Below are 26,356 nucleotides of genomic sequence, written 5' to 3'. Positions count from 1 at the left end.
ACAAGTTGTCTTCACTGAGTCACATTAAAAATAAATGAAGGTTGCAGGGTACCACGTTTTTATTCTGGTCTGGGTAACAGCAATGATGATGGTCTGACTAACATATGTTACTAGCTCCTGTGATCATTGAGGTCATGAATTCTCAGCTCTTGCCAATGTATCTGGAATTTATATGTGATCATCCTTCCAATATGTTAGCCAGGTTTAGAGCTGAGCAGCCTCCAAGATCATGAGACATGAAGTGAATTCAGACTGGCACAGTCACAAACTACACAAACTACTGTTCAGGATAAATGAAAAACAGATATTGGGCAGATATTAATCAAAACCAGGAACAAATAAATTTAAAAAAAGGAGAAGGAATGGAAATCAAACAATAGGAGAGAGAAGGACACAGATAGAAAAGTCAAAGACTTGATTCTCTATGCATTAAAAATCTTCCAGCTCTTTTCAAGCCCACAAACATACTCAAGTTGAATTATTTCTCTCTGTGCTTGTCTGTCTTCAACTGTCCTCTCTGTCATAGGTTTATTTTTTTGTTATCGGCCCAAAACGGTTGATACTCTCAGAGATGACTGAGCTCACACAGCACTCCTGGAGCTTCTTGACTGACCCTGCAAGGCCATTGCTCCAGACCTTCTTTATCTTAGCACTCACATGCCTGAACTTCTCTCACCTACTGCATATAAGTCACTTTCACACTGTCCTACTCAAGCCAGGAACACAAAACAAGAAGTAATCACTCCCCTGCTGGGAATAATAAAAGCATCACTCAATGCAGTCCCAGAGATATTCCTGCAGCACAATTGTTTATTTTCAATCCTTTTGTCTTTCAAATGCTGAAGCTATTTAGAGAGCCAACATACAGTGCTGTATACAGTTAGTAAAGGACAGAATTTAGCTGGCAAAAATCTCACTTCTTATTAAAAACACATCATCTATCATGAGTGCACAGGCACTTTCCAATCCCTCATTTACCAGATGTTAGGCAGTGGGGGTTGCACAAAAATCTCTTCTTGCTTCTTTTCCATCTGTACTGTCTACTGCTGAGCCAGAGGAAAGAATTTCTCCATCTGAGCATACTCCCCCCCCAGACACACCTGGTTCTGTGGCTGTAGGAGACTAAACAGTGGTCTCAGTTTAGCTTTACAAGGTAACTTTCATTCACCTTCAGCAAGCTCAGAAAACTATCATTAGTTCCACTGAATGAACAGGGATAGCCATAGTATAGTACCATTACCAACAAGAGAAGAGAATTCACAATTTCGTTCCACTAACTTTTTTTTTCCAGAAACTCACATTCTCTGCTTCTTTAAATCCACAGCATTCACATTAACAAATAAAAGTACAGTTAAGGCCTTATCCTATGGACTATTGAAATCAGATTTTAAAATCAGATGTTTTTTCTAATATGAGCAAAGACTATTCTAAAATTTTATCAACACTGAAGAGATTATAGGTATGCACTACCCACATGTTGTTTCTTGGCCAGTAAGGGGATCACTAGCTTCTTCTCCAAACATGGCATAAACTGTGACCGTATATTCTGTATTTGGCAACAGTCCATCCAGTTCAAGTTCAGTTGACGCTTCTCCGATTTTTATCTAAAAACACCATAAAGAAAAAGAGAAATATTTCTGAAATGGCTCATGATGGTAAAGAATACTATTTTCCACACATTAAGTTAAATTTCATGTGATCAAATGCTTTACTGAGCACTTTCCTGGTGCTGTGCCTTTAGTACTTGGCCTACATTTTAGAATTTTGCAGAATAATCAAAAGAACAAAATAGTTAAAAGCCCAAAACATGAAGGTTAAAGGACTTTAGAGGCAACTAACTTGTCTCATCAGCAATGACACAATAATTCTCTTTAGAACATGCAGCCATTATTGCCCCTTCACTTCCAGCTACACTTTACCTCATTTTCAGTCCTTTAGAAACTAAATTTATTTCCACGCACAAAAAGGCTCAGATTTTCTGTTTGCTATTTAAGGTGTGTATCACTTTCTACCTCTTCAGTGACAGACACAGAAACACAGCTGACTTATTTATTGGAAAAAAGTCTTTCCTCAGGTGTGGCTCCAACCTCCTGATTCAATTAGGTTTCAGGGAGATACTCATTTAGCAGAAAGCACAAGTGTGTGCGTTTTTGGTAGCATGCTGCACTCTTTCCACAAGTTTGCATGCCCTGGAATGCTTTGCAGCATTCTTTCTTGAACAGAGTTTCTATATATAACCATATACATGGAAACTTAAGCATAAAAACTTTTTAAATTCTGCCCCAAAAGTTGCATTGGAGCTATACTAGAAACTATTTTTAGTCTACTGCTTTTAGTATTTTACTCACAGAAGAAGACTGTACTTGTCTCCTAAAGATACCTGATAAAAGTACACTTCTGAGGGAAGGCATTTTTCTTAAATTTAAAAAAGTAACAGTACACAACTAAAAGGAAAGCAATAAATATGGTATTTTCTAGTTCAATTCACTTCCATGAGATCAAAGGATAAACTTCATATTCTTTTGATAGCACACAGGAAATGTCTTGCTCACTCTTTCTTTCTTTCTTTCTTTCTTTCTTTCTTTCTTTCTTTCTTTCTTTCTTTCTTCCAAGTGTTTGCTTTATAAGATGATAAAGTATTATGTCATATATCATTTCAAGAGCATCACTTCAATTTAGCTGAAATTGTTGCATTTTTATGACAATGACACACAAAAATAACCAGTTGTACTTGGCCTCTCTTCATAAAGTCTAACACAAAGTACTTACAGCAGTAATGGAAAAATAAAGTATTTGCTCATAAAGTTGAATGTTAAAGACCAAGTACCTATTTTACTCTTTAGAACACTTATTTCTTCAATAGTTATTATTCAGATGAAAGCTCTACACATTACCTCCTTTTCATCTGCAGCCAACCCTTCTGTCAGGGGAGCATACAAGATCATGTAACCTGTGGCACCTGCTACTCCATTCCACTTAGCTCTCATGCTGCTGTGTGACACATCATACAGTTTCAGATCTGATGCCATTGGCAAGGCAACTACAGAAGAAAAGAGACAGACACTTCAGTTGTCTCACCTGGATGACCAGAGAGTTTTCAGTTTACTTTATCACAAAAAACACAAGGGAATTTGGCTATCTCCAAGCACAGAATTGCTGTCTGCGTCCCACAGCTATGAAGAGTTAATTAGTACATAAATGTCTGCAGAATTATAGAAACAAGGAAATTATGACCTAACCAACTCTAATGCCCTCTAAAGGGCAGAGTTAGCCTTTACAAATCACTGCAGCTCTTTGTCTTAGCTGGTTTTGAACATTTCAAGTGGGAGGATTTCTGTTCCTTAAGCACCAAATCATTCTGTTCGGATCTTACGCTCCCTCCTCCCTGATTTGTATTCAGACAATCACTTGCTACTGACGAATGGGCAAGGTTGCTAAAATGAACAAACCCCCAGAGGTGGCTTTTTTACAGCAATAGTTCCCAAGCCAGGGTGTGGGAGAAACAGCCTTGATGTAGGACACCCTGGAGGAAACCCTGAATGAGTAAATTGCACACAGCAAAATATGATGACCACAAGCTGCTATGTGCTTAAATCCTGGAGAGTACTAACTGACTCCCAGGTCTATGTCAGTGGGATCACATAAGACAAACAAAATCATCCATCACAACTCTTGGTGAATGCTAAACTAGTGAGTATGACTAAGCAGGCTGAGTGAAATTCAAACATTATTATGAGATTTATTTGTGGATTTATGACAGTGGTAAAGCAGCACAGCGCTAAACCATGTCCCTGATTATTTCTTTGTATATCTGTAACTTTTTAGGGTAGCCTTTCTCTGACTGTCCTCCTTTTCTTCCCCTCATTGGATAGATACAAGAGAACTTCATCTGCTTCTTTGGAACATAAACACTGAAAATAGTCCCTGAAATGAATTAAAGGGTTTGACAGGTAAAGAAGACAATTGGTAATTGATATTACTCCTTTCCACTAGAAACTCAAAGAGTCTACAAGGAATTGCATGTTAAGGTTCCAGAAAAATCTACCTTGCATTTTTCTGAGAAATCTGGTATGCAAACACGTATTCAGCAAATAATTCTCATTACAATTCTAATAGTTCAATCTCCTTGTGTAAAGAAAAATTGTAGCCTGTCTGTTTTACATCTTCTGAGAGGTGTACACCTATTAGATTATGTTCAACAAGCTCTAACAGAGAGCATATTTTCCTGCACACAACATACACCAGTGTCATCCTTTTTTCTGCATTGTGGCTGTTCACACAGTTTGTTGGTAAACTTGGACAAAGGTTCAGCTCAGGCATTTCTTTAGGTTTCCACTTTCAGGTTACCTACCTTCACTACCAAACTTTTCAGACTACCTGCTGTTGATACTTAGACTCTTAAAGTCTACCTCCACCTCATATTCTATATTTCTACATTTCATTATAAGAAGAAACTACCCACAAACATTTTCTAATTTACTTCAGTTTCATTCCTTAGATGTCTACTCAGATCTCTGATATGCTATAGAAAGAAAATAATAAAGCATTCTGAAGGTGCTTTCCAGCACATTGTCTAATTCCTGTTCAGATTGCTACAGTCATACAAACAGCAACTACCACCTGTATTACTGCTTATTTTGATTGTACGTATCTCCAAGAGAGGTATTCTCTTTATAACTCATGGTCTTAACAGGAACTCCTAGATACTCTAATAATACAAACAGCATTATAATCGTAATATTATAATATAAATAGTCATTAAAATAATAATTAACAGTGACTGGAAATTAAACAAGGGGTGTTTTCTGCTGGAATTTTCAGCTAAAGTACTCAGAATCTGAAATATAAACAATTAGAGAATGACAATTTGCATCTTAGACAGTTTCTAGGTTATCCTCATAAAGCTCTGGAGATAAACTAAACCACAGGTATAGTGAAAAACAACTGGAATAAATTAGAACAGATAAGAATATATTTGTAACAAATTAAAATGTGATTGCATTTCATATTTATTTCTAGCTAGAAATGTCTCTTAAGTCACTTTTAAATATTAAGTAGTAGCATTATGCATATTTTGTGCGGCTATATACATTTCACACACCTATGACTCATTTTTATTCTTCTCTATAGCAAGTGGGCTAGTCTTCATATGAGTAGCCAATTTTAACCTGTCAGTTTCTCACACAAAGGCAAGAAGGCAAACCATAATTTTGGTAGTTCTCTATCAGGATAGAGAAAAAAAAACAAACATTTAAACTGCGTGATTTCTATCATCTGAAATGATTAATACTTGCACATGTCAAACTACTACTTCTAACCCACTATCAAAATGGTTCTTGATGCTACATGACCTTGGGGCATGATCTGATCAGATCTCAAAGTCAGCAGGGCTGGGCTCAGTCAGAACTTGACTAAGTGACTTCAAAGAAATACCAGGTGCAATAGGAAATGACCCTGTTAGCTCAGTAAATGTCTCTGCTTCGATAAATTAAACAATTCCTAACACTGTATTATGGGGTAAAATACAGCTGGAGATAAAATTCTGATTGAGACAAAAATGCAAATCTCAGATAATTTTATGTGATCCATTTTTATGTTACTTTCAAAATGGCAAGATTAGATTTTACAGGGAATCAAAGAATTATTGAGGATGGAAGATATCCCTTGAGACCATTTAGTATAGTTTCTCTGTTCTCTCAGGCTCAGCTACAGCACATTGCTGACGACCACATCCAGTTGGGTTTTAAATATCTTCACAGATGTAGACACCACAGTCTCTGGACAACTTCATCCAGCATTTGACATGACAGTAAAGCAGTGCTTTCTTTTGTTCTTTTGTTTCTTTCAATGTTTTTTTAATTTGTGCCCATTGACTCTTGTCCTGTCAGTGGGCACCACTGAGAAAAGTCTGGCTTTTTCTTCTTCATTCCTTTCCAACAGGGATTTTTACACATTCCTAGGATTTCCCCTGAGTCTTCTAATATCCAGGCTGAACAGCCATGGCTGGCTGAGCCTCTCATCTTATGGAAGATGCTTCAATCACTTCATCCCCTTTGCGGTCATTTGCTAGACTTACTTCAGTAACTCCCCATCTCTCATTTACTGGAGAGTCCAGCACTGGACATAGCATTCCACATGTGGCCTCACCAGTACTGAGCTGAGGGGAAGGATCGCTAGCTGGCAAAGCTCTGCCTAGCACAGCCTGGAGGCACTTCTGTAAGGGTGCATTGCTGGCTCATGCCTCATTTGTTGTTGACAAAGACAATCAGGTCCTTCTCTACCAAGCTACTGGTGCCTGGGTTTATGCATGCCCAATGGCAGAACTTTGCACTTGCCTTTTTTGAACTTCAGGAGGTCAAACATGATCTCCCCTTCATAAACCTATGCTGATAGAAAATCAACGGAATCATTGAGAAAGTAACATACAGATGTTACCTTCAAATATGGGAATCACATGCAGTTATGTCTGGTCCCACCAAATAATCCTCTCATAAGATAATTTTCAGCTACGAACCTTGTTTTTAAAGCTTGGTTCCCACAGCCAAAACTTAGGAGTGTTCTAACTTAGTGTTCAATACAACTGACTTCAAAGTTCAGCCCAGAGATAAATAAAACTATGCTCAGTGTTTAAAGATCTGCAGAGCATTCGGACTAGGAACTTAGCCCAGAATTAATTCAAACAAATTAATTTAAAACAAATGCATTAAAAGGAGCTAAACTTAAAAAGACTCCCTTCTCTAGCTCTTCTTCACAAAGACTAATGTTTACATAGTATGATTAAGTACAGACAGTCAAACCCGTAGCAAACATGATTAGGATACTCACGTGTAGTTTCAGTTCCACGGAGGCCCTCACTAGCAGCATTTGAGTATATTGCAAATACAGCTATCTGGTATTCAGTTAAAGACATCAGGTTTTTCAAAACTGCTGTTGATAAACTTCCATCTACCACAACCTGTTTAGAAGAAAGTTCAACTAAATATGCATATGGCAAATTAACTGTATAGCTATCGAATCCAATTCATATAATGAATTTGCTTTTGCTACCTTTGTGTACAGTGAGGCATCTGAAAAAAGTATGTGTATAATTCAAATGTTTAGCTGATGGAAGTAGTCATTCAGAATAAAGATGCTGCTTAGATGATTGTATGCAATGCAGTTTAACTTTGTGTATTGGTCACTTTTTAACGAAATTACAACATTATCAGAAATATTCCTTTAGTACTACATACATAAACACTGTACTACCAGTTGACTGATGCATGCCCATGCTAAATCCAATCTTTCTAACGAAAAAAGTGATTAAATATATCCTTAGCAAAATCCTTTTCTTTTTCTATGTTTCCGTTTACTTTCGTGAGGTGTCAGCCAAAGCCAAAATCTTGTTCTACTGCATTTTTTGCCCACCTCCAGAATGCCTCTAATTCCTATGTAAATAAGCATCTCAGTACATTTTCATTGATTAAATGTAGACATTCCAAAATGTAGACCCATGTTTTCTTCCTTTTCTGAATTATTTGTACTTAGAACCCAAAATCCGGCTTACCATCACCTCATACTTCTGTTTTTGCAAACAGAATAGCACAGGGGAAGTTGCTACAGTTTGTTTCAAATATCTATATGTGCAAATAAAAATATAGGCACCTTACTGAAGGCACAATTCACCCCTCCCCTCAAAAGTGCTCACACATTTATAACACATTTACTTTATAATACATGACAGAAATGCAACATAGCCACTGACCTTCAGCCTCATCATACATGACCAGATTTATAGTATGCCTCAAAGCCCATACAGGCAATCTTGTGGTAGGTTTAAATCAGGCCATGGATTTTCTGTCGGGTTAGTTCTTCCTATTAAAACCTTCTGGGAAGCTTGTGTCCTCTTACCTCTTCAGGTTGTCCTCCTCGAGTGGGATAATACACAACTCTGTATTTTTCCACTTTGCCTGGAGCATGAGTCCAGCTAACACGGAATCCTCTAGCTGTTATATCAGACGTGACCAAATCTGTGGGAGCTCCAAGTGAAGCAGCAATTGTTCCTAGGTTACAGACAACAGAAATTTCTTATTCTCCTCTGCAAAATAATTATTTGGTTTGCTGGATTTACTGAAGCTGCAAAGATCTCTCCTCATCGGTAAATCTAACGGTTGGCTACTGTGCATTTATTTAGGTAAGTTGCAATGGAAACAAACAGCCAATAATAATAATGAACGCTGCACATGGAGTTCCTAGTAGAACTAAGGCTCTCTGATATTGCAAAAAGCTCTTTATGAAATAGGAAAAAACACAAAACTAAGCCTTCCTGTCCTTCCTCCTACCACACGTTCAAGCCTCTTTTCTGTTTTTTTTTTTTCCCTCCCCAAGTGTCTTCCTCCCAGTTATGAAAAACATCCATGTACATAAACAGCTGTGATCTCCTGTGTTCTTCTGCAGGTCAGAAACTGATATGCTGGCTGTCAGCACACTCAAAAGATATACTGAATGGCCATCTTCTCCAGCAATCATTTCTCTCCACAAAGATGTCATCTATTCATGCTTTTTCCATCATTTCCCTCTCATTTTCTCAATTTACTGCTCGTTCCCTTCACAAGACAGCACTAATATTTTCTTCCAGTCTCAAGTTGAACCAAAACTGAAAAACAGAGTGAAACCACACTAATATACATTTTTGACTGAATTAGGTAGTGTGGTAAAGACAATTTTCCATACTGATAAATGTTAGAAGCTTATTGAAAAATTATTCAGCATTTCTGTGATATCACAGAATCACAAACCAAGCAATATGAGCAAATTCCACTGAAGCCATAGAGAAAGAATTTTCTCAGATAGGACTGTTACTCTGATAAATTCCAGCATTTTCTCATAAACATTTCTTTCATTCAGAAAAGCAAAAAATATTGAAATTGGAGAGGCTTTTTTTTTCTTTTTAATATAGGAACAGTGTTATCCACCACCACCTTTTCTTACACTCTAAAATATATTTGAGAAATGTACTAAATGAGTAAGAAAAACGACTATCAGGAAGGTACAAAGCAATCTTAAAACCTGCAAATTTCAAAAACTTAGGCAACAAAAATAGCAATTTAAGAGATGGAAAGAACAGCACAGATGCAATAATTCCATGCACAGCTGTTAAAGCAATTCACCTCCAAAGCTGTGTATTATTACTTTTTTCCTCCTGCTCAGTACTTGGAGATAAATATAGCAGAATGAATGGGTTTGGGTTTTGTTGTTGTTGTTGTTTTTGTTTGCTTGTTTACTACAGAATATTATAGTGTTTAGCACAATCAAAGAGCCAAAGAGCAAAGATATCAAAACAAGCATAAAACATAGCTGGGAAGATAACTTCCCTGACAATTTACCTTCTTGTGAGCAAAGGAATATACAGCTTGACTCAAATGCCCAAAGCCAGCTTAGAACTGCAGATATTCAGAAAAGGATTTGTAGCTGGAAGTTGATACCAAGTTAGATTAATTCTTATTCACCTTTGATTTCCTTTTCCTGTTCCTCTACTCGTGAACACACTGTTCTGGTAAGACCTTCAACAATAGTATTCATGAAGTTGAAGTCAGCAACGTTGTAAACATGTGTACTGTCAGGTTCAGAAGCAATTTCTTTGAGTTCATTTATATCTGCATTCTTCACACCTTTCATTGAAAACAAAAACAAAGAGAATATTTGAAACACAAAAGAAAAACATCTTGCCTTGATAGAAACTCATAAAAAATTAATAAAATCCAGTTATTTCTATTTGTTTTAATAACCAACTACAACTTAATTGTTAAGATATTACTTCAAAATGTTGAAGTCTGCCAGCATATCTGGCATTTTCCCAACTGTCTCTTGATAGTGTTCAATGAATGTATCCCAGTAAATTCCAGTTACAGTTGTAATGTGCTGGGAAACATACTAAAGAAGATTTAAATTAATGATTATACTGACTGGATATAGATATAAAATAGCACTTACTTAATATACAGGATAACAGATACAAATACACCGAAGTTTAATGGCACACTATATATAGATGTGGCAGAATACACACCGATAGCAAACAGCTCAATGCCTGCATCCCGTAGGTTTTTAGCAGGAGGGATAACATCATCTTGGGATTTCCCATCAGTGATCAATATACCGATTTTAGATACCCCGGGCCTTGCACCAGCTTCAGGCTTAAAACTGTTTTCCAAAATGTAAGTTAATGCAAGACCTGAAAAAAAGAAACATTTTAGGGTAGAAAAATATCCATTTTTTTTCCTCAGATCACAATGTTTATATCTCCACTCAGTTTACAGATCCTGAGAAACCTTTCTATGAAGAATGAGTATGAAAGAATAGCTTATTTAGTGAAACAGCTTTGTTGATGATACTGGAGTTGTATTGAAACTGTATTTATCCTAGGTAGATAGGTCTCCATTTATCCAACATTGAGTGTCTTCTGGGGCTTTAGTGCTCTACTACAATAAGGTCAATAGAAATCTAGAAGCCCCAGCTAAACATATGAATAGTTACTATTGCCAGTTGTCAGATATTAAAGCAGCATTCTTTCCTTCTCAGAACAAAACTTTGTGCAAGAACTTTATGAATAAATTTTGCACTTTCTTCTTCACAGGTAGCAGATTTCACTTCGCCCACAAATAGTTCATGTATATTTTGTTTTATGAGACCTTTTCTTGACTAGAAAGAAGTGGAGCCAGTAAGATAAGCACTTCAGAAATACTAAACAGACATTGGATGAAGCCATTAGCATGCTGCAAAACAAACATCCATTTTATAGAAAGATCTAAAACTTCTCAGTTTGTGCAGCTGGACTTTTTTTATTTTAATAAAGTGCTGAAGTTAAAACATATACTGTACCTGTTAGTGTATTCCCTCCTTTATATGGTAGATTACGGACTGCATCCAATACAGCGTCTTTTGTGCCATAGGCATTCAAATGCCATTCAATTCGGGGATCACCACTGTACTGTGCAAGACCTGATGTACCAAAAGAAAAGTGCTGCATTAAGAAATAAAGCAATTTTTTTCAATTATCTGTACTATACATATGTGGTTACTAATAGCTTGCAACTGTAACAGGAAAATTGTATTGCTTGATGCTAAAAAAAAAAACAGTAGTATAATGTTGTTCTTAATGGCAACTCCTTTCACTTTCAAAATCTTTCTTTTCAAGTGCTAAGGTAATTAAATATCATGAAAAAGCATGATACCTTACCTACTCTTGTTTTCTCAGATCCCACATTGAAAGCAGAAACGAGATTTTCTAGGAACAGTCGAACAAGTCTGAAATTGAATCGGCCAATACTCCAGGAACCATCTACTAGAATCACAATATCTGCAATAGCTGGAGTTTTACAGGTAAACAGGTTTCCTGTAAATCATTAAGATGAAAACAAAATCTTTAATTAAATAATAAAACTGTAATTACAGAGTTTTATACATTCTTCTTCTCAGTTAGACTACTAAGTTGTCTTCCAGGGGCAAAGTGAGAAAAAAGCAAAGTCACTAAACGTATCTGTCCTAAGTTCCATAATAGAATAGTTCAGCCATTATTGATTCAGCTGTTCAAAATTACTCTTTGGAGATCTACAAGAAAGAAATGCTGCTTCTGAAAATGCAGTACTTCAGAAAGAGAAAGATAACTGTCATATAATGCAACCAAACCAGTTGTTCATTTTCATTCACAAGAATATACACACCGTATAGAATTTCTGACACTTAATTTTAAGTTTGGACAATGCAGAGAGCTCCAAGGAGTTATCTAGACTCCTTTCATAGTCAGTATAGAAAATCTGGTATTTGCATAGTTCATCTCAACCACTCTGAAGAAAACTTCTTTAGCTGTCATTAGAGACTTTAAACTTAAGTAAATCTCACCCCTGGAGTCTAGAGTAAAAATGAAGGCCAATTGAATAAGCTGTATTAAACTGAAGGAGGATGCATTCAATACAGCAAAAGTAAAATACAATAACTTTGAATACAAATTCACAAACTCTATATGAACTAGTACCACATAATGATTAATCTGATGCCTCTTATGGATGTATGAAAATGTAAACAAAAAGACAATAAAAAAATCAAAAGAAAAGACCTGATGAAAATCAGTAGAGATGCTATTAACAGTCTCTATGGTTTAGCTAACCAATGGAGAAATCTGAGGAAATGGGATCAGAGTTTATACATAAACTGCAAGATTAATAAGGCAGCTGTTAGAGAAATGAATTGTTAACAAATTGAGAAGCCTAAGAAAATGTTACCATATTCAGTTAGGGAAAACAACTGGAAAGAAAAGAACTGGAATGCATACCATGGAAGTGTGTGAGGAATGTTTTCCATAATCTCAGACAGAACAGCCAAAACCCACAGAAGTGGCTGCATTACTGTAACAGTAAGGTTGCTGAAAGTAAGGTTGAAGTGGAAGGAGGAAAAACGTATGAATGATGTTACACAGGTATGTCAAACCAGAGCTTATGTTTGAAATATAAAAACAGCAAACCACCTACAAGACTGACTACAGAATAAGGACGGAAGAAGAAAAGCCAAAGTCAAGCTTGCCATAAGAGATATCATGCATGATAATACACAGAAAGAAAAAACAACAACAAAAACCATGCTGACTAGTGAAGTAAGCTGCATCTCAACTTCTGTCATCAGCGCCTATTACATAAATTGGTTGACAAAGGATGCTAACATATAGGGTGGTACTGACAGCAATGATCAATTGAGAACAGAATTATTAGAAACAAGCTGATCTTGACAGCAGATGCTCTGCAAATAAAAAAAATTATTCAGTGAGAAATTATCAAAAAGGTGCATAGCATTAACTCATGAGGAGCTCCTGTTAAAGAGAGAATTAATCACACAGCTAGCAACCCAACATTTCAATATCATATTATTAATGACAATCTTATTATTAAAAGCAAAGCAATAATCTCATAGGCAAAAATAATCTGATGTGCAGAAGGACTTACAAATTGCTAATTATTAAGAGTTAGATACTTTCTGTAGTGTAAATTCACTTAATGGGAATCACAATCCATACAGTTACAGTTAATGTCTTAAACATGTACTGAAAATGTCTTTAAACAAGAAAGGAACATTTCCTACGTGCAGTTAGCAGTGTAGAATGAGTTCTAAACGCATGACAAAAATTCCACTTACAAAGATGCCAAAATAAATATTTTATTTTAGTTTTTACAGTACAAGACAACGCTATTTGAACTGGCAACACATTTTAAAATGTAAACACTGGGGGAGATTTAGTAAGCATCAGAAAAATCTTAAATTGGAAGATAAATCCAAAGGAGGTCCAAATCTTTCTATCACTGAAGACAACAGGAAAACTCCCATTGATTTCAGTGGGACTGAGATCTGCCTTTTTGTGATTTAATTGGAACTTACTGGTCATGGCAAAATCTGTGTTTTAAATATCCTTGCCAAATAAACTTCCTCTTAATGAGCCTGCCTTACTTGAAGTATTTCTCTCCATTGGCCATAAAGTTCAATTATGCCATTCTTGTACTGGCCCTGACTAGCTTCTAAAGCTTCAAATAACTACTGGCAAAGTAAAATGCTACTCAGCACCAGTAAGAATGAGCCCCTGACGCACATCCAAGCAGCTGCACTGCAGCACAGATGTATCTTTTCAGTATGATCCCAGCAGTTGAATTGTATAGCTCAGTGAGGATAGCAGGATTTGTGTGGCTGCATAACCCTTCAAAATTCCTATGATTTTATGCTAACTGTGAAACCCAGTTAGTAGCCCAAGCTGTATTATTTTCTTATCAACCAGTTTTGCATGCAAAGTTTAATACTGCTGTTACAGATTTGTGAACAGAACTCTTTACTGGTTGTAGTAAATCCATTCAGTGCAGCAAAGATCGAAGAATAAAGAAAACAATAACCGCATTCCTTTCAATGTTTTATTTCCACATCATCAGATCAGTGTAAATAGCATCATTCAATTATTTTTTGTTAGCATGTGTGGTTTGATCCAAGATTGTACTGCAATGTGAAAATATGATTCGTTCTTCGTAGATAGGAGATACTTGTTGAATCTTTTCTGCATAAAACATTTAGGTTTTGTTACTTCTGTACACCCACTATTTGCTTATGTTTTCTCCTTGTTGTACTTAAAAGAACTGTAGAAAGATCCCTAAAATGGAATAAACAACAGTGAGATATTAAATAGAATAACATCCTGTCAGAAATTTTCATAACCTGATAGGAATAAAAACACCACATATCATCCTAGCTTATAAAGTTATTCTAAAAGACACACAGTGTAGCGGCTAATTTATACACCCCACTGAGAACAGCCAGTTTCCATTACCAGTTCCAGCAAAAGTCTTTTTCCAATAATCTTTTTATACAACCATACATAGTTATGGATTCTTATAGTGTTTGAGGATAATTATGAACCTTTCAAATACCAGAACATAACTTTAACAGGCAATTTTCCTCAAAGACATCTCTTGAACAAGGATGAAAGCATATAATTTCATATAAAAATTATCTCAAAACCCTGTGCTTCAGTGCACTCCAAACATCGTCATTGTGATCAGGTTGTGTTATTCATTTCCCTTTCACCCACTTATTAAGAAAACTAGTAGAACACCAGTTCCAAGAGCAGGACAGTAGGGAGGTGACCTGTTACCTGATCCTGTACGTCTCCTAATCTTACACAGACAGCATTTTTCTAGTTCTACTTCAAGTATGGCAATCCACACCAAACAGTAATAGAGCCTGCAATTTTTCAATTAGGGAAAATGATGGAAATGACACAACCAGAAGTCAGAAGGCAGGCTTCTCTATTTTACAATAGCAACTATCTCCAGTGCATCAGCTGGGGGAGTTTCTCAAGGAGAAAGTAACAAATTCCCTATCCTTCTATAACAAATTTACAGTCTTCCTGATATTACTTGGCAAAAGGAACTTACCATTCTGTCAAGCAGTTCACTGAAGAGGAAGGAGCTCAATCTGCTCACTTCCTCAAGAATGAAGGGAAAAACTTTAAGAGGCTTAGCATTTCACCTTTAAAGACACCAGCTCAGAACTGCAAGGCTTGTGTGCTCAGACAAGTTATTTGCACAAAACCTTCTTCAGTATTGCCCACAGTCATGTCATCATCATTAGAAAAAATGAATTTAACTGCCTTTGTTTCAAGGAAATGTTTCAAAGAATAGCCATCATTGAAATAATTTTGCATCTACCAAATAAAGTTTCCTTCCTTTGATCCCTCAAGGCTCCAGACATTAAAGATGACTCACTTGCCTGCAATTCCACTGTTTAAGTTCTAATTGCACTACCAAGACTCATGTCAGAATTTGGCTTCCATTGAAGCCAATGATGGCAATGCTGAGAAAGTTATCCAGCTTGATCCTTCTGAAAAAATGGAGAGTTACTGGAGTCTACAAAATGTGACCCCTGAGACATCCCATGAAGGAAATGGAGTACAGAGTTTGACTAGGAAGGGTTCTGACAGTAGTGAGGATACATGGAACAAAGCAGGGTCTGCAAGCTTCTGAAAACAACTACCAACTACCCCTCCATGGCTATTCAACCTGCTATTATTATCTTTTTCATACGTGCATTCCATGAGTTTACAAGCAATGTCAAAAAACAAAAAGCCTTAATCAGAAACAAGTAGAAAAATGATGATTTTAGGTCATAGTGGCTCTTTGATGCTTGGAGTTAATATTACTAATCTTTGAAAGTTCTTTGAAAAACAAAGGGAGAAGCAGCAAATACAGGCACTGCCACACAGGGCGATTCAGTGCCTTAGAAGAACCAGTTCCATTTGCATGTAGCTATGATATATTTTGCAGAAACACATTTGATATTTTTCCTCCCTTTGGTATGAAACTGTTCTCATTTTCAAGAGCCAAAACACACACTTCTGCTAGGACAAGTTAAGACTATAATTCTTTCCGAGTCTGCAATACTTCTTTTCCTTTCTTATTCCTTGTCACAGTGGAAAAGTCAAATAATGTAAAGGAAGAAAGTTCAAGCGGAGGTCAATAATAACAAGGTATGATGGGGAGACTCCTTCATGAGGTAACAAAGAGCAAAAGCCAAGATACTGATAGAAGTAAGTAAAAAATACCTTGTGAATAAAGCATGACCAACAAAGAAAAGTCAGTCCTCTACAATGGCCAACAAGCAGAAGCACAAGTGAGGAAAAGGGCAATATAATTCTACATTAATTAATTATTACTTCTTTTTTTTTTTTTCTTGAAAAGGGTTAAAAAATAGAGGGATTCAAGACAGCATTCGGTTCCAAAATGCAGCAGCTCACTGGTTCACGCTTCTGACACTGATATTATTGCACTGTGCTGGTGATATCATCATTGCACTTAGACCTCAGTTTAACAGATCCCATATGTCAGGCTATGGACCAGACAAATGAATACAACATAGCTGCTTTTCTTTGAACTAGATCCAAACATGGCTTGAATTTGAAAGGCTCAAATGCTGGAACATTATTAGGTTGAAAGAGCAGCCCAATGAGGTTAGAAGCTCATCTCTGCTCCCTAAAAAAATCCCCAAAAAAATAAAGCAGCCAGCCCTTTCCCATGCACCATGTTCTGTTCTAGAACACGTCTATAGCCAAATTGGAAGCCCCACAGTTTTGTTATTTTGGAGAGTTTCAACATTAGCATTTCCTGAATCTGTTGTCTAATCATGCTTAGAAAATTTTATGCACATTTGGCTGTGTATACTTAACAGTATTTTGCTTCTTTCATGAAGCACACAGCCATAAACAAATGTTCTTATTGAAAGTATACCTTTTGAATATAAAGCCACAAAACTAACTAGCAGTAAATGATAAAACACATTAATATGTTCGTCTCCATTTAGTAGTAATAATTCTCGACTGTCATACTTCTCTTTTCTATGCATCTGTCCATACACACTGAGTAACAGCTGTACTTCTGCAGCAAGCCCCAGCTTATTGAAAAGTTCAAGGATTTCGTCCTACAAAGCCTTAGAACTTTCTTCCTACACCCTGGCTTTCCAATTTACTTGAGGGACAGAATAAATGTGAAGAATAACTATGAAACAAAACACTAATGTTTGCTGACAGATCACTGTTGATTGATAGCACAGAAGCACTTTCCAAATACCAGCAACAAACTCCCTTTTTCTGTGTACATAGAAAGAAAAAATATGTTAAAACCACTCTGCATTTAAACTGAGTTCAATGTATTTATTTTAAGAACTCTTTCAACGAGGCAACAGCAATACAGAACAAAGCATACTGCTGAAATCTTTCCTGAAACTGAAGTTCAACATGACAAGATGCTATGACCACTTAGTCACAATCATTTACTCTGAGGATGTTCCACAAACCCTCCTACAAAAGTAGATGAAACTAAAGAAACTATTCTGCAGAATACAGAATACCTGTTTGCTCTCAGTTCTGCACCTGACTGCATTAATGTTTTAAATGACTTTAATGACTTTTTAAGACAGAGAATGATGCATTTCTATTATTATGTTATCCACATTCCTATGTAGCAAATACTCTCTTATTTAAGGGTTATTTTTTCCATTTGATTTAGTGCATTATAAAATCTTTGAGACCATTTTCTCTGCCTATCTAGAGGGTAGTTAATCAGGGGACTGCAGACAAAATTAGTACTCAGAAATCCTGAATATTAATTAAGTTGTGTGTGTTAATTCCTCTAAACCACGATAGAGAGCTGGTCTACTGTTGAGCTTGTAAATAAAATACAGCTTTAATGTTACAAGTAAAGTAGTAGAAAAGAGATTACTTGGCTGTAATCAAAATGAAACTCCTGGCCCTTATCTAAAACTATGTTTGTTCTTCAATATGCACATAAATACTTAAATCACCTTAGTGTTTGAAGTCTGAAAAGCAGGGTGAAGGCAACAATTAAAATTTCATAGTTATTCAAGTAGTTTTATGGAGCTCAATAAAGGATCTCTTTCACTTTTTTTCCCAACACAACAGTTGTTCAATATTCAATAAATAATTGTTCAGTTGTTCTTTCTTTCCCCCCATTAATCACTGCATCATAAAGACATAATTACATTCTATTCCATAAATTTTAGGGTTTCTCACCACCCATCTGTTTTCCATTCTCAGATTAATACAATATTAATATTAATATTAGGCTTGCAAAGGATCTCCCATTTGGTTGAGACAAAACACGAGCTTCAGAGCGTCATTCTCCTTTTTTTAAGACAGGGGGAAGCAGAACTGCCCTACCTAAGTCACAAAAGTAACTCAACCAAGCTCTGACAGATACATTATCATTGCTTCCAACCGATGCTTATTGCTACTTCTTAACAGCACAAAGAAACACTAAACATTACGAAACTTAAGGCAGAAACATCTGCCATAGTTTGACACCACCTGTCTGCCCCCTGGGCATTGAGCTAAACTTGAATGTTGAGTCTGAGAGACGCTGGAGGCTGGGACAGGAGTGATGAGATACGGGTGATATTTTACAGGCTACAGCCAATTTATTCTTTTCCAAGGAGCTACCATCCTATGCACGAAATTTACAGCTTTACTCCCTTCATCATTCTTATGAAAGATCAGTGCAAAAGACAAGAAATTTTTAGTACTACATAAACAAGTCAATCCCAAAGACCCCCTGAAGCTAACATTTGCTCCTGAAATAACTGCTTGCACCACTCAGTAGACCTCCTTCTGCTAACTTCCTGCATACAAGGTAACCTAATATGCTCAGACATTAAGGTTGCACTCCAGAGGAGCACTGGCTTGATCAAGGATTCCAGGAGAGCAAGGTATGAGAATACCACAGATCCATTCATTGGAGAATAATGAGCCAAACAGACACATACAAAACCCAGCAGCTGGATAAGGAAAAAGGATTCCCTCATTATGTGCTGACAGACAAGTACAGTCAGTACCAATAACCAGACAGGCAAGACCAGAGAGAATACCTATGAGAGGGAAAACAAGGACTACTCTGCCATGTGAATAAATTCTGTTTCAGCAACTAGAGAACAGTTTTCATACCAAGAGATGTAGCTTAACACCAAGGCTTACTAAGCATACAGGGCACCAGGCAAAAGGTGCTGATAACAAAGCCAGAATCAGAGTTGACAGGTCCAGAATGAGCACAAAGACCTTTACAATAAGTAGTGACGGTGGAAATGACCCTGAACTCACCCCTCCTCACTACAAGTTCCTGCCTAATGTTTATCAACAGTGTTAGTATCAGATGAATGAGACAAACTGTGGAACAAGACTTCCCTCTCAAAGCGTAAGGAGCATCCCTTAAAAGGAACTTGTACAGCAAAACAGCACAAAAGTGAAAGACTTAGTACCTTCTAGCTGCATTCACGAGGAGGCCATCTCAAAGAGCACAGTCCCAGAGAACAGATACCAAATGTTAGTCTTAATCTCATGTGCTGTTGCCAAGAGCACAAAACAATGCTGCTTTGTGACAGATTAATGTGTTGATGCATCAGTCTTTTATTATTATAGCTTCTTTACAAGAGTCTCAGTCTTCCACCTCGGTGTTTATTAATACAGCAGAAGGTGCTGTTGCAATCTTTTACCACCTCACCATTGCTTTTTTTGGCTCACCCTTCCAAGAGTGACACACAAATTTTAAATGCACTACTATGTAGGTTCCGTTGCAAAGAGGAGGTAGAGTCTTCTTTGAAAGAAAATCAACATTTATGCTGTACAGAGGTATTCACCTAGAACGCACATAGTCACAAGCAAGCCTACAGACTTCAAATGGAAGTAAAAAGAATTCATGCTGCCACATGATTAAGAACTGTTAAGGAGTGTCTCTGCACAGTAGCAATGAAAGTATTTAAGTAATGAAACATGTCAACACAGACTCTGAATCTGACTTAAGGTAACAGTCTCTTGCTGCCAGCAGAATCAAACCATGCCAGCGCACTCTGACAACTGGATGGATGCTCAACAGCTAATAACCTGAAGAGCTGAAAAGCAATCTGAAAAGAATGACTGTTCACTCACCTGGGCTTCTATTAATCAGTCATTCAAGTATGAGAGCAATCTCCCATTTCAGGTAAGAATTGATTACACAAAGAAATCAGTACCTTGAGAAAAACTACCAGAAAACCCCAAAGAGCCCACATGGGGCTGGGGGAGGGTGTTCAATTGGAAATAGTTCAGACTCACCAAGAAGTCCTTCCTGTGCTAACATATGAGGATACACAGCTTATAAACTAAGGGGTATTAACCTAAGATTGTGTAATTCAAGGGTTACAAACTGAACACACTGATATTAGGAGCTGGATCGTTTCATGACAAAGCTGAAAGGTTGTTTTTACCTACACTGGTTGAGTAGAAAGAGAGCTATAAATTGCACTTTTTTTTTTTTTTCCTGAGCTACAGGTTCTGTAGACATCTATCATCATTGTGTCTATTTTTCATAAAGCAGGTGTGTTCAAAGAGAGTTTCTGAAGAGGGAGACTGTAAATAACAGAAAGGCAGTCTGCCCAATCTTCAGCTTCTGACTGGTGTGGAACATTGTATGAGAGGTAATACACAACAATAAACATGTATCTGATCATAACACGCCAACAGAAGAAAAGCAACAGAGCTAGGACAAGAAGCCGTGAGTTAAGCAGAATCCTAGGTGAAGAACAGAAACTGACCACACCTTCTAATACCAAGCTTTTCTTTCCTAAACAAACCTTTGAATCTCCAGCTAGCGTCTTGGTTTTTCTCAAGAACATACTTCTCTCTTATTCAGTTGACTGCAACACACTTACAGGCAAACTCATGGCCATTTACCTCTTTATAAAGATGTTGAAAGGTGCCATATCTCAGGGTCACTAGCATACTCTTTCTCCTTGACGTGAAGAGAAATAAAAATTGCCCTCTTTCATACCTTTCCTTCCAAGTGGCCAAAAGAAACCTGTGCTAATAGAAACATAATTCATACAGACTTCCAATATGCAGAAATAGCATAGAATGACAATCATTACAATGGATTATGGGCAACACAACTCTCCGTTCTTCTTCCTCTTCTAAGCCTATTTTTAAAGGTTCTTGTGGCCATAATGATGATGGTGTTACAGAACCTGATGCTGCATGCACGGCTACAATCACACATTCAATGGACCTTGGAGTCTGGGTTCTGTCAAGACAGTAACCATAGAATCATAGAATGGCCTGGGCAAAGTCATCCAGGGTACTGTACTCAAAATGACAGACAAGGTCTGATAAGTGCCCTGATTCTATTTATCTGATACTGGAGAAGAGTCTCACAACTGTGGGAAACATATATTACTAAAATCTGTAAATGTAGTAGCACGTTTGGTTTTCTCAAAATCTAAGAAGGATGGCAAAGAGAAAGCATTTAAGAGCTCTGTTCATCTCAGTATTGACTCATCCTATCAGGTTTTCCAGTTGTGGGAGGCAGGAAACAGGAGTGTGCCGAAGGATCGTGGCCAAATCCATAAAAACACTGCCATCGAAAAAAAGGAAATCCAAGTTGCAAGTAGTCAAAAGATTCAAAGGTTTAGCTATGTCCACCCCAGAGAAATTCATAGGATGAACTCTTGGAATAAGCACTGATCATCCAAAACACAATGAGCTAAACTTTCCAAACAATGAGGGAGTTTATTCAAGAGTTTCCTTGCAACAGAGTCCTCCTGGAAGTCATCCAGTAGCTAGCAAGGAGTTCCCAATGTACAAAGCTCTCTATGGTGGTTCACAGGTTTATAGACTGGCATAGAAACTTGACAAACACTTCTCATCAAGTTACACCTGGCTTGGATGGGATATCCTAAATTCGTATGTCAAAGATGTATTCAGCTAAGTCTTCTTCATGTCCTATTTTTAAGCAGATATTTGCATCATCTGAAGTTGAGGAAGAAGTCATCTCTTGCACAGCACGGGTGAAAAACAATCACTATCAAAAAAGAAGCCATGCCTCATTTACATAGTATGGTTGGGGGCCTGCAGATACATCTGCTGGGCAAGTTCTAAATGGATTCCAGACAGAGAATCATAAAATGGCTTGGGTTGGAAGGCACCCCAAGGATCATCAAGCTCCAACCCCCCTGCGACAGGCAGGGCTACCAACCTCCACATTTAATAGTAGACCAGGCTGATCTTGAACACCTCTAAAGACGAGGCATCCACAACCAATCTGGGCAGCCTGTTCCAGCACCTCACCTCTCTCATAGGAAAGAACTTCCCCCTGATATCCAACCTAAATCTTCCCTCCTTCAACTTAAAACTGTTTCCCCCTATCCTAGCATTATCTACCCCTTCAAAGTGTTGGCTTACCTCCTGTTTATAGGCTTCCTTTAGAAATTGGAGAAATTTTAGTACTACGTCAGGAAACCACTGACACACCTGGATTCAAGTGAGAAGCTTACTGGCAAAGTCTGATGATCAGGTGCTGCTTTCACTAGTGGCAGCTGAGATAAACGTAACACAGATTCTCCGTTAGATAGAAAAAAAGCCTCAGAAAGCAGCCAAGTATAAAAGTGAGAGAGTCTGAAACCAAAATGGATCTATAAATTTTCCCTAGGGCTGAGCCATCATAGAGTAGTCAGAAGAGTATGTTGAGGGAAGCATAATTATACATGCTTGCCAAGGTTTTGTGGCGGTCCAGAATGCTTTAAGTACGTTACAGCATGATCCAAGCACTCCCCAGTCTTCTCAAGGGACACACGGGGATCTGAGGCCACACCACAAAGAAACAGGGATGATAAATTCATTTTTAAGTTAATATTGCCTTTAATATCATAGCATACGCTAAAACAAGCAGGTCTTGTACTTACTCCATGGCGCTAGATATTAGAGTAAGCATTCAAAACTGAAAAATAGCACCTCCCAGCACAGCTCTGGGTCTGCTATCTGCTCTAACATAAAGGAGGTCAACATCCACATGGCACATCAAGGAATAAAAAACCTCCAAAAAAATCATGTTTTTTTCTGTATTGTTCTGACTGTAGCTCATCAGACATGGTCTAATATTAAATTAATATATTTTGAGACCTGTAAAGAAATATCAAACATGAGCTAATAAATGGTACCTGCAAAACAGTTAAATCCAGAGTGGGAGACTGCATTTTAAACAAAATTCTGCCATAGTATTAATCCTAGAATCACCAAAAAAAAAATAAAAATCACCTCGCAGACTGTAAGATTGCAGGAAAAAAAAAATAAAAAAAAAATGAAAAGACAGAAAAGAAGTCATCTACATTAAACAACAAATTCAAGAAATACAACTCATAAGTAATAGTGCAGTGAAAAAATGCAAGTGCCTTTCCTCCATTTGCTGTGGTTGTTCTGGAGTTTTAATTCACTCTCATACAATAAACCCGTATTTTCTGCTGTCTTGGTATAGGCACCCAATCCAGCTTCAGAGGGAGGTACATAATGCAGTTGCTAAAATACAAGCAAACCTACATTATATTAGGTTATACGATAAAATGCTTGCCTTTGTACACAAAGGAGCACAGAGGAACAATGACAGTTGAGAGAACCTGAATAAAACTCTTAAAAAAAAACAACAGGATTACTCCCAAGTCCATCAGAAGGCATATATTTGCTCAGGCTCCAGGAGTGACATCTGTAATGCTGAGTCAAAGGAAAGATTCCCACTTTACAGACTGATAGGGCTACCACTCAGAGGATAAGATTTATTGTGAGATGCCCTATCCAGAGTACTGTGTCTAGGTTTGGGGCCCCCAATACAGGAAAAATGTGAAGCTGTTAGAGAAGGTTCAGAGGAGGGCCATGAAGATGATCAGAGGGCTGGAGCACCTCCTCTACAAAGACAGGCTGAGGGAGCTGGGCTTGTTCAGCATGGAGAAGAGAAGGCTGTGAGGAGACCTCAGTGCAGCTTTCCAGTATTTAAAGAGGAAGGGAATCAACTTTTTACTTGGGTAGGTAGTGATAGAAGAAGGGGGAATGGTTTTAAACTCAAAGAGGGAAGGTTTAGATTAGATCGTCGGGGGAAGTTCTTCACAGAGAGAGCAGTGAGGTGCTGGAACAGGCTGCCCAGAGAAGGACGCCCCATCACTGGAGGTGTTCAAGACCAGGTTGGCTGGAGCCCTTGGCAGCCTGGTCTAATACCAGATCTGGAGGTTGGTGGCTCTGCCTGTGGCGGGGGGTTGGATCTTGATGATTCTTTAGGCCCTTTCCAACCCAAGTCATCCTAACATTTCACGCAGGAATGAAGATTGTCTAAGCCTTAGTGTGATATGCTTAGTGGAAGAACCAAAGGTTGGGAAAGGGAGAGATCAAGGTAATTGTAGAAGAATTAGCATAGGAAAATAAAAAGATAAAACTCCTATGCCCAATAATCACACACTGTTCCATCTTCTAATTAAATTCCTTTTGTAGCTATTATTCTGCATGAGAAGCACAATACTCTCTGTACATGTGTGTAGCTCCGAATGCCAGCAACTAAAGTCACTGACACAAGCTCACATGCCTGTGATAACAACCAGAGCAAGTTAGATCTACACCGTCAGCAACTGCAGCGGGGATGACAATTCATGAGCTCTCACATATCCATGATGTTAGAAACAGGAGAAGCAAGGGTACACGTATCAATATATAAAGTCTAATGAATATCAAGCAAACTACCTGGAAATAGGGAAAGCAGCTTGGGAGCCAGGTATCAAAGCAATTATTAGCCTGGGCCAAATATCTGTGTGTCTCTATGAGACAGCTGGAGGAGTAGGCTACAAGAGAGACTAGGACATCTAGGCCTGGAGAGATTCTGCTGTGAAAGTCAACTGAGAGACCTGTCTGCCTGTGTATTTATCTGCATGACACAATTAGACACAAGGGGATCCAAGAGTCAGTTACTGAAGGGGTCATATCTTATTTCCCACTTGTTGGCTTTCATCCCAATCAGCTAGAGAGGTAAACAGGAAGAGGCCACTGATGTTTTTGTTGGTGTGTACCCTGAGTGAGTCTGCTGATCTTTGTGGCCAAACACGTTCGTGCATCTGAGAACACTTAACTAGGAATACACGCTCAGCCTTGCTGCTGGTTGAATATGGAGGCACGGAGATATGGCAAACCTGTCTGACTGTACTGAATGACTGTAGTATTTAGTGCAGTCACTAAATAGGACAAAAGAATTCAAACTGACAGTGAGAGGAAAGTACTTTCCAATAACCTTTACTTTTAGCCTAAGATTGCAGAAACAGACTAACATAAAACAAACAGATGACAGAGTGCTTAGGAAGAACAGAATGGCACTGGGAAATATGCCCATGCAAAACAGTCGTGATTTCTTTCTTCTGCTCGTTCATAATGCAAAAGCTGAAGTGCCCTGCAGAAAGCACAGTGAAACACTGTCAATACAACCAATTATAGGTTGAACAAAGACATAATTAATGAGTTCTGTAGCCTACAATTCAGCAAGTAATTTTTAAAAATACCATAGAAAAGAAACTAAAACCAACATCTGCAGTTATGCTAGCCAGGATGAAATGAGTAAATTAAGAAACACAGCCAACAGAAAAGTATCTCAGAAAGTATTCATTCCTGAAGCTAAGTAAAATACTTCACAACACTGACTTCATACTATCTAGCAGTACATACTGAAGCAGCTGACATTAACTAAACAGACTAATTAGTAAATCAGATCATTAGTCTCTTCTGCTGAACAGCATCTTAATACACTTCTCTGGATTTTATTTCTACACTATGCAACACAGTGCCATTTGATAGCTACAGGGTGAATGCTAAGGATTACCTGCAAAGGCAATAGCAGTATTGGAAGAAGAAAACAAACCCGAGTGTTTTTGAAATTTACTGCACCTCTCATTTCTATCAGCATCTAAAGACCAGCGTGATGTTACTGCAAGAGCTATTATAATCCAAACATCAGATTCATACGCCAATATATTTTAAGGAATTATATGCACTTTGTATTACTTACACAGCACTGGAAGAAGAAAAATATGAAAAACACATTCAGGAAAGAGAGGAAGGCAAATTTGTTTTAATGCTTGTAGTTTTGTTTCCTACTCCCCAATTAGTTTTGTTATTTTTTTGCTTTGTTTTTTAATTATTATTTTAACTGGTGATAAATGGGGTACTTTTTTCCTCAAGTCAAGTCTAGTCTGATTTGCCTGTAATGATATCTGGCAAACAATCCATGAGCATTCTGTCCTGGTTTCAGCTGGGACAAAGTTGATTTTAGAGTCCAGCCGGGCATTCGTGACTGGGAGGTGAGCAATTGCCTGCACATCCCTTAATTTTCATACATCTAATTATCATTACTATAGATTCTCACCCACACTTCCTTTTCTATCCTACTAAACAGATTTTATATTTTTTTGCCCAGAGAGGTTGTGGATGCCCCGTCCCTAGAGGTGTTCAAGGCCA

At 37.7% G+C, this 26,356-nt stretch overlaps 1 protein-coding gene across 7 annotated transcripts in view; it reads right to left on the bottom strand.

The window, feature by feature from the left end:
* COL14A1 (collagen type XIV alpha 1 chain) overlaps positions 1–26,356 on the bottom strand; it is a 117,646-nt gene that overhangs the window by 73,702 nt on the left and 17,588 nt on the right. For all 7 annotated transcript variants that reach the window (XM_010709273.3, XM_010709274.3, XM_010709271.3 and 4 more), the window contains exons 6-13: positions 11,219–11,374; positions 10,861–10,980; positions 10,049–10,213; positions 9,489–9,650; positions 7,891–8,042; positions 6,826–6,955; positions 2,895–3,040; positions 1,475–1,604 (exon numbers count right to left, since the gene is read on the bottom strand). In XM_010709273.3, coding sequence (XP_010707575.1) covers positions 1,475–1,604; positions 2,895–3,040; positions 6,826–6,955; positions 7,891–8,042; positions 9,489–9,650; positions 10,049–10,213; positions 10,861–10,980; positions 11,219–11,374 — 1,161 coding nt within the window. The remainder of the gene's footprint in view (positions 1–1,474; positions 1,605–2,894; positions 3,041–6,825; positions 6,956–7,890; positions 8,043–9,488; positions 9,651–10,048; positions 10,214–10,860; positions 10,981–11,218; positions 11,375–26,356) is intronic.

Source organism: Meleagris gallopavo, chromosome 3 (assembly GCF_000146605.3).
Source record: "Meleagris gallopavo isolate NT-WF06-2002-E0010 breed Aviagen turkey brand Nicholas breeding stock chromosome 3, Turkey_5.1, whole genome shotgun sequence".
NCBI lineage: Eukaryota > Metazoa > Chordata > Aves > Galliformes > Phasianidae > Meleagris > Meleagris gallopavo.
This window is presented reverse-complemented; position numbering and strand designations above follow the sequence as displayed.